The following is an 11,366-nucleotide window of genomic DNA, read 5'->3' as shown; positions in this document are numbered from 1 at the left end:
GGTCTCATGGGAGGGAAGGAGGGAGTCAGAGGGAGGTTGATGCAGCAGGTAACAGGGGCTCTTGATTATCACCAGAGCTGGAAAGAACCTTGCACATCGGCCAGTTCCAGCTACATGCTGCTGGGGAGGAAAGCCCTCTCAAATTTGGGAATAAAGGAAAGCTGAGGGAGCAATTAAAGATAGAAAACAAGTCAAACACATATCTTCATCACAATGAATTACAGAAATTGACCTTTATTTATTGTACTAAAGTCTGTTTAACTTTTGATACAAAGTAAGGTTTTAGTACAGAAAATCCCAGTCTGTCAGGACAGTACCTGTGCACACTGTACCATCACAGTCCCACTCTGTCTGCAACTCAGAGAAACAGCCCAGAGGGCATGCGAGTAAGACCTTGAGACAGCCTACAGTTTGTCTTAGTTGTCTGAGCTAGAAAACTTGTACCTGTAAAATAAAGGGCAGCATTGAGGACTGAAACATGTCTCTTTTTGAACAACTGTGCAAGAAAATATATCCCTTTTTTAAAAATGTCAGTATGGCTAAACTACAATCTAGTGTCTAGAATTACAAAGAATAAAATGAATTCAAAGATTTCTTGCTAGTAAAATGAAATGTTAGGAACAGTATTAAAATATAGGTCCTACCTCAGTGACACTTACACAGAGCCTGGTACAGTACCTATTATTAACAGGACGCACAGTTTAAGGAGGAACCACATCAAATCTTCAGCCAGAGACATCCAGCATCAGAAGTGCAAAAAAATAAAAATAAAAAATAAAAAATAAAAATAATCCCCAAAGACATCCTCATGGAGTACTGTTCATGCCGTGAGTGCTACAGCCAAGACTAAAAGATCCCACTCTTTTTTAGATTTTTGACAGTGACAACACTAACCATTATGCTTCCCCAAAACTCTCAATTCAACGTCTGAAACACGAATGTTTTCATATCCAAAACAGCTGATGTGTCTGTCCCACTCCACGGAGCTTAAGAACTACCCTGAAAACACTGCGCTGTCACTATTTACAGAACCTAAAGAGGACCCAACAGCATGCATCAGCCCTAGCTTAACACCTTGTCTGGAACTAGTTGTGTCATCGTGAACCCATGAGGCTCCAATGGACCAGACAGTGCTGAAATGATAAAATGCAGACGGAGAAGAAATGAGAGGATGTAGAAGGCAGAAGGGAAAGTCTGAGAGACAAGTCTGTAAGACTGCCAAAGTCGCCTTCCCTGGTGCAGGCGGAAAAACACTGCTGCTGGCGAGTCCGTCCCACAAAGGCACTGGTTCTGCCACCACAGATGTCTAAGCACCTGCAGCCGCGATGTCCTTCCAGGAGAGGTGCCGTCGAAGAGCAGAAAGTTTGTCAGAGCGTTGGTCCCACCAACTAGAACCTTCTACAGCGAAGCAGCCCCAATGAGGTTCCAGAGTTGTTTTGTTTTAAAAGGGAACAAAACCAACACCAAAGCAACACAGAGGGATCGACAGAGGGGCAGGGGCTGGGCACCGACAATGTGGGGCCGTTCAAGTAAACATAAACAACCAAATACTTAGAAAACGCTTGTAAACTTGTGATCTGAAAGGTTCTCTTTGCAGCATCTCTGATCAGCTGGCTAAAGAAAGGTTGGTGTTGAACCTCTTTATCAAAGTCTTTTGTGTTTTTGTTTTGTTTTGTTTTGTCTTAAAGCACACATGTGAGAGGAAGATAGTCCGCTGGGCTGGGCCTAGATCCCATTCGTCGGCGGCCCTCTGTCTCAAATGAGGTGCTTCTGGAGTCCTTGTTCATGGATCCTTCCCCGTCATGTTTACATACAGAAAAGTCAGACTTCTTTTTTCAGTCACTAAAGAACTGAGCCAGGGATTGACCCTGGCAGATGAGCTACAGTCATTTCACAGCACAGCCTTCTACGGTGGGCAGGCTGGAATCCACAGGACTTTACTTTGTTCTTGATTGACCATTGCCAAGATCTGAGTGCAAATGCTCGGCAGGGCTCCTCCCTGGACGACCCCTGCAAAAGAACCCCCAAACACACACACATCATTGAGCTCAGAGTAAGACACCAGGTTTGAGGCAAATAAACACATCGTTTACTCTTTGTTTCTCTGCCTGTTTTGAGCTACCACTCTATTCCCACCCCACTCTGTTCTATCAGCAAGAAACTGGAAAAGACAAAAAATGAAGAGTTGAATGCAAATCACTGGGCTTTTTCTCTCTCTGGTCAACTATTCAATAGGTGGCTGAAAATATGGGCTCTAATGAAGGTTGGTGTCAAATTTTGCCAGGCTTCTCCAGCCCCTATAACAGGGTGACCAGGACTTAACCTGCATCACATGCAAGTTTGCCTAGTCTTGCAACAGGGAGTCCAGCACATTGGAAAGCCATTGGAGGAGTGGTGTGATGGTCCAATGAGCAGCCGGACTCCACAGGAAACAGGATGGGTTTAGGAGCCAGGAATCCCATGGTCCAGAGGGGATTCCTAGCAAAGACACCTCCAGCTATGGCTTAGTCCTGCTCTGCAGGCTTTCAATACCATGGGTCCCACAGATTCTGGACCAAGGCACTCAGTGTTTCAACCAGGACAGCACCAGTAGAAAAAGCATGCTCCAGCTGCTTGCCAAAAGGTATGTAAGAAATTGACATGAAACATTGAGAAACTGCTATGGAAATGTATCCGAGTAATTATATGTCTGTCGAATCTAATAAGTCTAGGTTTGTATTTTGTAAGTTTTGGAGTTTTAAATTTTCACTTCTCTACTAACAACGTATGTGACTAAAATATTGGTCTATGATGGACTGGAAATTAAAACACAAACACAAGGACAGAAGCCGGAAGGTTGGTTTTGAGACCAATTGTTGCATGAGAAACACCAAACTAAATCACCATACCCTCTATAAGTTAATTAGAATCACTGTCCTGGCCTCTCTGTGACCACGAGGTTATTAACACCCCCTACAAATGACCGAGTTTATGAAAGAGGTTGAAAGCCACAGAGTCCAACGATAGCCAGTAATTGGAGCCATGCTCCTTTTGGTTTGCTCTGTTAGCTTCAGGTCATGGTCTGGCTTATGTTAAAATGTGAATGGACAAAGCCAGACCATGACCTGAAGCTAACTTAGTGAATCTTACCTTTCAACTTATAAAATTTCTAACACTGCCCTATGCCTGCAATCAGAACATCTATGATGAAGGTGCTTACAACGAAATCCACCAGGCACCCAAGAAGCATGGACTTCTAAGTATAATGTCATTGGAACACATGTTTCCATCCCCGTCGCCTACTGCTCCTCTCTAGGCCAGACACACACCTACCTGTGAAGTACCTACTGTACTCCTGTTCAATCTTCTGAGCTGTCTCAAACTGCTCTTTGGAATGCCTCTGAGTCACCTTGTCCTTCAGGTAGATGGGGTCTCTCTGCTCCCTGTTGAAATACCCAAGGAAGCAGGCTGAGCTTCTCGCCTCTCCTCTTTCCTTCCTTTGTCCAGAGTAACAGAGACCTTCATTGCCAAAGGGGCCCAATGTGTCCCCCTCATAAAGCATAGCAATAGCTGGCAGTCCCCACAGGGAGCTCTGGGCAGAGGGGGCAGGGTAGGTGCCACAGAGCATGCACTAGAGAGCAGATACCCCAGCAGCCCTCAAGTGCAAGTACCAGAAGCTTGAAAGCACAGACAGGCAGAATAGAGAGGGACCTTAACAAGCTTTTAGCCCAACCACTACAGAAACACGCTCAGTGAAGGCTCATCCAAGTCACAAGCCTACTCCTGGCAGAGCTGGACCTGGCCCTGACCACCTAGTTCCTACGTCCTTGTGAGCATCAAACTGAGAAGCTGGACAAAGGGAAAGAGGGGATGGGGGGAATGGGAGGATAGCTCTGCAAACGAAGCTGGACCCAAGTGAGGGGAAAGGGCAGTGGGAGGGAGGGGCTGTGCTAGGTTAACCCTGCCTGACTCTGAACACGAGAGAAGGGTTTGAGGTGGAAGTGTCATTCCTATACATGTTGTTTCCAGATTGGTCTCGCTCTTCCGCCACACCCCCCCCCCACCTTGGCTGTTTGAGCCAGCAGCCCCAGCAAGGCCCCCCGCCGAGCCCCGAGTTGCTGATCACCTACTTGATGTGTTTAGCGCTCTTGTAGTGGATGAAGATGACGATGGGGTAGACGTGCATATGGTGCAGCCGCTCAATGGCGTGGGGGGCGATGTCCAGGAGACAGTGCCGATTCTGAAGGGGATGAAGAATGAGTGCCAGGGTGGGCGTGGGGGGTCTGGCTCTTCTGGGGACACCTCCCACCTTTCTCTGTCACCGACAGGCCCCACTCCTCATCTCACACTACTCTATCTTACTCCATAAACGAACACATAAGGTTCTACCCATGAACAAGAAAGCAAGACCATCTTTCATGAAGATCACACATGATAAATCGTGAAGAATGCTTACCCTGAAAATCTCTCCCCACAGGCTGCTGGCTCTGATGTGGTCAAGGCTGGAAGCCACGGCTGAGTGGGTTCTGGCTGGCCAACTACAAACATCCTTTCCTGTCCTTGCCCAGATATGGGGAACTTCTTAAAGCACTACCCCAGCCTGCCCTCAGAAACCTTATTTCTGTCAGACTAACTAAATGAAAACCCGAGACTTAGTGAGGTGAGAGAGGGGAGTGTGTCTGTCGTTGTGTAGCTGTGACTGAAATGTATCCCGGGGTCCCCTGAGCCTCCAGGCAGAGTGTGAGACACAGGCCATGGGCACTGTGCCTACGGCTCTCCCCAACTGCCAAAAGCTCCAGTGAGCTCCGGGCCCAATCCCTGGCAGGCTTTCTAACTTCTTGGGGCACCCCTGACTGAAGCCCGTTCACTCCAACTCGGCCATCTACATATGACAGTTGTGAAAAGCCAACTCCTCATTTAACAGGAGGAAACCAAAACCCAAAGAGGTGACCTGAGTCAGCCCGAGGACAGAGCCCAAGGCGCACCCACACCCTCGAGGGCTGTCTTTCCAACAGACCTTGCAGATGTCCTCACCCTCCCTCATATCACCACCATGTTCAAGAGCCTAGGTTGCAGAGCAATGGCTCTTAGCCCTCTCAGGGGCAGGGTCCTGATGGAAGCTGTGAGCCTGTCCCCAGAACAAGGCACACATAAAGCTCTGCACACAAGTTCAGCAGGTGCATCTGGGATCCTGTTGTAGAAATTCCTGTGAGAGGCCCTTCCTAGAGTTTAAAGCTCTCGTCAGATGCCCTCGCAGGGGGAGGGCTGACCCATATGCGGGGTGATTCCTACACACCTGCCTGGGACTAGCTTCTTCTTTATAAAGTGGAAGCACACGGAAGCAACGGGGGCAAGCCTGTGAGATGTGCAGGGCAGAGGCCCAAAGGCACAGGGAGCCCAAGGCCAGGGCTCAAACAGACACCTAACCCGCCTTCTGAAGCAACAGGTACCTTTTCTGTGATCTCCTTTATAGAAGCCACTGTGGTCACATCAAAATGGCCACTCCTCCGCTTATAGTCAACAAACAGGCAGTCTTTGACACCTCGCTCGATGGCCTGCTGGGAGGCCTTCATCACCTCTGCAAAGCACAGACCCAGGAATTAGGACACTCTGGCATTGTGAGGCATCACGGCATGTTCTGGGGAAGAATACTGCAGGAAGGCTGTTAGGAACCCAGTCCACCTGTCCTCTCTTCCGGAGAAAAAACTGGAAGCCAGATGCTGATCTGACACAGTTAGGAGGTCTCTGACACTGTGGGATCCAGACCCAGGAGACAGAAGATACGGACACAGACAGGGACAGGCATGGAGAAAACTCCTTACCAAGGGGGCACCTGCAGAACTTGCCAGGCGCCTCGTTCACCAGCATTTCCTTCACCACATCCAGTAAAGGCCCCAGAATCAGGACAGGCCTCAGGGAGGTGCAGTCTACTTTCTGGACCCGCTGATAGGCAAGGCTCACCGAATCTGAGGGGTAGAGATAGGCAGTGTCACAGGAAGCAGAGTGGAGGGAGAGTGGCTGGGGACACACTATTCTCCAGGCAGGCCCACCCTCTTCACTCCTCAAATCCAGAGCCTGGTTGAGTAACCAGCTCATCCCAGTCTGTTTGGGACTTGCCCAGTTCTAGAGAGAGACTTGTCCAGTTCCAGGTCTTGGGCACACCAGGGCATGGTCACTCCTGGAGTCCAACACAAGTGTCCCCCACTCCGTGGACACCCAAGTCATTTCAGCACTTCCTTATGCTCGAATTCTTCCTTACGTGTCTTACGCCCATTGCCCCCACCCTCAGTCCATTTTCTGCTGTCTAGGAGACCTCTGAGGTTTGGCAGGTAGGTGGTCATGCAACCCAGACCTGCCCAGTATAGTAAGCACAGATGAAGCTCTCACTTCCTTGCCCGCCTTCCCATGGGCGAAAATTGACAGGACCAGGTGCTGTGAGCCAGTTTCAACCCTGCAGATATAAGGGCAACCCTCAAGAAACGGCAGAGCACAAGACAGAAAGGACCTGGGTCTCTGAATAACCCACAGAACAGAGCTGCCTCCCTGGGACCACCCACCAGCTCAGACTTGTACATGACAGAGAAATAAACTTCCCATCATGCTTTAACCGTTGTCATTTGGTCTCAGTTACAGCAGTCAAACCAATACCCTAGTTGATACGTGTAGTAAATCTGCCCTTCGACCAAAATAATAATAAAGTCCTTGCAGGAAGAGATGGCCTAAACGCCAGTACAAATATCTTCTTGGCACCTCCCCGGTATCAGTCACTGTACTGGCATCTCAGAAACACTTTAAGAAGAGTATAAAACACAGACAGCTCTTGCCATTATGAAGCTCACACTCTAATCTGTCCCAAGATAGGAGGACCACATGATAAGCGAGACAATCACACATACAAGAGCTGCCTGACAACTCCAGGCAACAGAACAAGCCATCCCAAGGGAGGGCAAGGGTTAAATAAACACTACATTGGATCAGAGGAAGAAGAGAACACCAAGAAGGCCCAGGAGGGAGGTGAGATAGGAGATGTGTCCCAGGCAGAGAGCATGGCAGGACAGTGGGTGATGGTGATGGACAGGGGCAGGGCTGAGGTGAGGGGAAGACTAAGGTGGGCTTTCGAAGAAGGATCAATGAGAGGCTCGGCCTGGAAGACCTGGACACAGCAGTATAGCAAGGTATAATTACAAGATGAGGAAAGTGGAGCCAGAAAGTGGGACTTTAGGTAAACATGGCACAGAGCTGGGTGCAGTCTCAGCTCCATAAAGACCGAGCTCATGGGCAGTATTGAGGGGGAAGTAAGCACAGTCTCTCCCCTTCCTCACTACACCTGTGCGTGCATTTTTTAGGACCAATGACTAAGCATGTACATCTAGATGGTTTTCTCTACAACATTTCTCAGCCTGGTGACCTGATCTGTTGCTAACAAAGCGGCGGAGGGCCTTGTAGCCACACTCCCTATCCAAGAACACCTGCACATTTCTGCCCAAAGGCTCTGAGAAGGCCCGGGGCAAAGAACTTCCTCCAAGGGTCATGAACACATGCTGATCAAACATCCTCTCTGATACCTCTTCTCCCATCCTGGTCCCCACCACTTCCTCAGAAACAACTACTATTATGAGCTGGAATTATATCCTTTCAATGTTCGTTTTTCTTACATGTTGATATTTATATGCTCAAAAAGACTAGAAAATATGTTGTGTATTTGTGTGTATGTTCGAGAAAAAAATGGCATGATACTGTAAATATTCCACAACTCCCTTTTCCACTAAGAGCTATTTCTGGAATGCATCCATGATGATTCATATTAACCTCTTTTATTCCTTTTGAACATCCCACGCACAGATACACTGCATCTATTTATGCATTTCCCTGTTTATGAACATTAAGTCACCATTCACTCAACTTATTTGGAGTAGGATCAAGTAACAACTGTGCGTTCTACAGTGCACTGCACACAAATTATTCCTCCTCAAATAATTTGCTTCATCAGGAGTCCTCATAATTACAGAATCATGGAGCTAGAGAACATCTTACCAATCACTTAATCCAATCAGAATCAGAAAATATAAACTCCCTGGTAATGGTAAATATACAGACAAATAGAGAATCTGGAAGTAATGTGATGTAGATGCGTAAATCACTTTTAAATCTGGTATAGATATTAAAAACCAAAAGCATAAAAGTAATGACAAATCTGCTAATGAATACACAATGTAAAAAAAGGTAACTGGTGTCATCAACAACAAAGTGTCAGGGGAGCAGAGATGTAAAGCAGAGTTTTTGTGATTGAAATTATCAGTTTAAAATGAATTGTAACTTTAGGATGTTGTATGTAATAAACACAAAGAAAATAGTTATAAAATATACATAAAGGGAAATGAGAAAGAAACCAAAATATATTACTATGAAAAATGAAACAAAAGAAGAGGAAAAGATGGACAAAAAGCTACTTCCAGAAAACAAAATGGCAATAGTAAGCCCTTTCATATCAGTAATTACTTTAAATGTAAATGGATGAAATGCCCCAATTAAAAGACACAAATTGGCTAAACGGATTTAAAAAAAAAAAAAAAAAAAAAAACAAGACCCAACTATATACTGTCTGCAAAAGATTCACTATAGATCTAAGAACAAACGTAGACTAACTCTCGGTTATGACTAGAGCCAGACAGATCAATACGAAAACAGAGCTCTTGAACAACACTGTAGACCAAATAGACCTAACAGACATATACAGAACACTTCACCCACAAACAGAATAAACATTCTTCTCGAGTGCATATAAAACATTCTCCAAGATACAACACATTTTAGACCACAAAAGAAGTCTTAACAATTTTAAGAAGACTGAAATCATACAAAGTATCTTCTCTGACAAAAATGGAATAAAACGAAATCCATACCAGAAGGAAAACAGGGAAATTCACAAATATGTGCAAATTAAACACTCTTTAACGAACAATGGGTAAAAGAAAAAAATCACAAGGGAATTTAGAAACTATCTGGAGACAACAAAAATGAAAACACAACATACCAAAACTTATGCGATACAGCAAAAGCAGTATCGGAGGGAAGTTTATAGTGGTAAATGCAGACGTAGAAAAAGAAGAAAGATCTCAAATCAGCAAGCTAACTTTATATACCTTAAGGAATGAGGAAAAGAATATATTAACCCAAAATTAGGAGGAGGAAGGAAATAAACAGCAGAGATAAATGAAATAGAGAATAGTAAAACAATTAGAAAAAAAAAAGGCAATGAAATCAAGAGTTAACTTTTTGAAAACACAAACAAAATTTGACAAACTCTTAGTCAGACTAATAAAGGAAAAAGGAGAGAAGACTTAAATAACTAAAATTAGAAATGAAAGAAGAGACTTCACAGAATAAAAAGGATTTTAAGAAACTACTATGAGCAATTATATGTCAACAATTTGGATAACTTAGAAGAAATGATAAATTCCTAGAAATGTACAACCTATTGAGACTGAATCATAAGGAAATACAAACTCTAAACAAATCTGTAAAAAGGAGATTCAAATAGTAATTTAAAAACTTCCCAACACAGAAAAGCCCAGGACAGATAGATTCTCCAGAGAATTCTAACAGACATTTAAAGAACTAACACCATTCCACCTCAAACTTTTCCAAAGAATGAAAAGGAGAGAAAACTTTCAAACTCATTCTTTGAGTTTACTCTGATTACTCTCATATCAAAACCAGACAAAAACACGAGAAAGCTACTGACCAATATCGCAGATTAATATTGATGCAAAAATCTTCGACAAGATGCTAGCAAACTGAATTCAACAGAATATTTAAAAAGTTATAGGGGGAAAAAAAAGAACTATAGATGATAGAGGCTCTGTTCATCCCTCTGGCGACCAAATCAAAGTTGTGACAGAAACAAGGAGCAGCAGCAAGGAAAAATCACCCAAGAACTAGTTGACCAAGCCATACAACTAGCAAGAAATCCAAGAAAGCACCCTGCAGCGGCAGAAGTTAGGACGGGGTGAGGACGAGGGTGGGGGGCTGCCCCATCTTCAGTCGCTGAGACGGAGGCTGTGGCAGCGACAGAAGCCTCTTAAAGGGGCTGTGTCTGTGAGCAGATTTCCACAGTGACGGACCTGCTCGCTCTGAGCACCAGTACCAATTCGGCTGCACGCAGGGGGCACTAGGGACTCACAGGAAGACACGGTCATAGTGAGGGCAAAGCAAGACTCACTCGCTCTGTACAGAAGTGCTAGCAGTATCCGTTGTCTACTATTGAGCCCCTCCCCTTACCACTGCACCAGACACAGCACTGTCATAGCCCTGACATCATCAAACTGGACAACAAAGGTCGCTCCGCCCAGAGGATTCCCTGAAACTCTGCCTCCTCCGACTCTCAGCCCCACCCAAGCCACATCCAGGTATATCCTCAGAGAATCAGGTGCTCTTTGCTGAGCAGGGCCTAGATTCACCCTAGAGGCAACTGGCCTCAGTTTCTAGTGTGGCCTTTTCAGGCAACTATAAGCACAGCATCTGGGGACTGCTTGCTGATTCTTAACAGGTGGCCAGAGGCTTGGGCTAAATTTGGCCTGCAGCTGAACCCCTCTCAGGACTGTGCCACTGGACACTAATTTCGCAAATCCACACTAATAAGATCGAGAGACTTAGGAGCTTTGCTTAGTACATAGAAACAGACACGAAAGGCAGCCAAAATGGGAAGACAAAGAAGCAGAAACCATATGAGAGAACGGAACAGAGATCCAGATATAACAGAGTCAAGTAATCTAACAGATGCAGAGTTCAAAACACTGGTTATAAAAATGCTCAAGGAACTTCTGGGAAGTGTAGATAAATTCAGTGAAAACTTCAGTGCTACAAGAAGTGGAACAGGCAGGGGTTAGAGTGCTTAGGCAACCGAGGTGACTGTTATATATAGAACGTTGTCTTTCTAGCAAGGACTGCATGTTCTCAGAGGCCTACCATAGCAAACTCCCTTCACTTCCTCTGAGAGAGTTTGATGGCAGCCAATGGATGGCAGAGGACCCCATCTATGGGTCTTCAGGAGCAGGGATCTGCAACCAGCATCATTGCTGAACATTGTTTTGGAAGTACAAGCCAATACAATTAGATAAGGAGAAAAATAAGAGGTAAATATATTAGAAAGGAGGAAGCAGATTTAATATGATCTGCAGATAATGTGATTATACAGTGTATCCGAATCAACTGGAAAAAAAACTTTAGGAAAAAAACACAATTGAATTGGGTAGTTTCTTCTTATACAAATAACAGCAAGTTAGAAAATACTGTGGAAGAAATGATCCCCTTTATAATGAGAAGAAAAAAGGAAAAACACCTAAGAATATATTTCACAATAACTGTGCAGGTTCTATATGAAAAAA

The 11,366-nt window shown here is 45.1% G+C and overlaps 1 protein-coding gene across 5 annotated transcripts in view; it reads right to left on the bottom strand.

The window, feature by feature from the left end:
- Nucleotides 1-204: 204 nt before the first annotated feature.
- The window catches only part of DLG5 (discs large MAGUK scaffold protein 5), a 115,018-nt gene continuing 103,856 nt past the window's right edge, over nt 205-11,366 (bottom strand). For all 5 annotated transcript variants that reach the window (XM_016159440.2, XM_016159442.2, XM_016159441.2 and 2 more), the window contains 5 exons: nt 5,802-5,945; nt 5,430-5,557; nt 4,110-4,219; nt 3,313-3,422; nt 205-2,010 (listed from right to left, as the gene is read on the bottom strand). In XM_016159440.2, the coding sequence (XP_016014926.2) occupies nt 1,907-2,010; nt 3,313-3,422; nt 4,110-4,219; nt 5,430-5,557; nt 5,802-5,945 (596 nt within the window). In that variant the 3' untranslated portion in view covers nt 205-1,906. The remainder of the gene's footprint in view (nt 2,011-3,312; nt 3,423-4,109; nt 4,220-5,429; nt 5,558-5,801; nt 5,946-11,366) is intronic.

Source organism: Rousettus aegyptiacus, unplaced genomic scaffold, assembly GCF_014176215.1.
Source record: "Rousettus aegyptiacus isolate mRouAeg1 unplaced genomic scaffold, mRouAeg1.p scaffold_m13_p_6, whole genome shotgun sequence".
NCBI classification, from domain to species: domain Eukaryota; kingdom Metazoa; phylum Chordata; class Mammalia; order Chiroptera; family Pteropodidae; genus Rousettus; species Rousettus aegyptiacus.
This window is presented reverse-complemented; position numbering and strand designations above follow the sequence as displayed.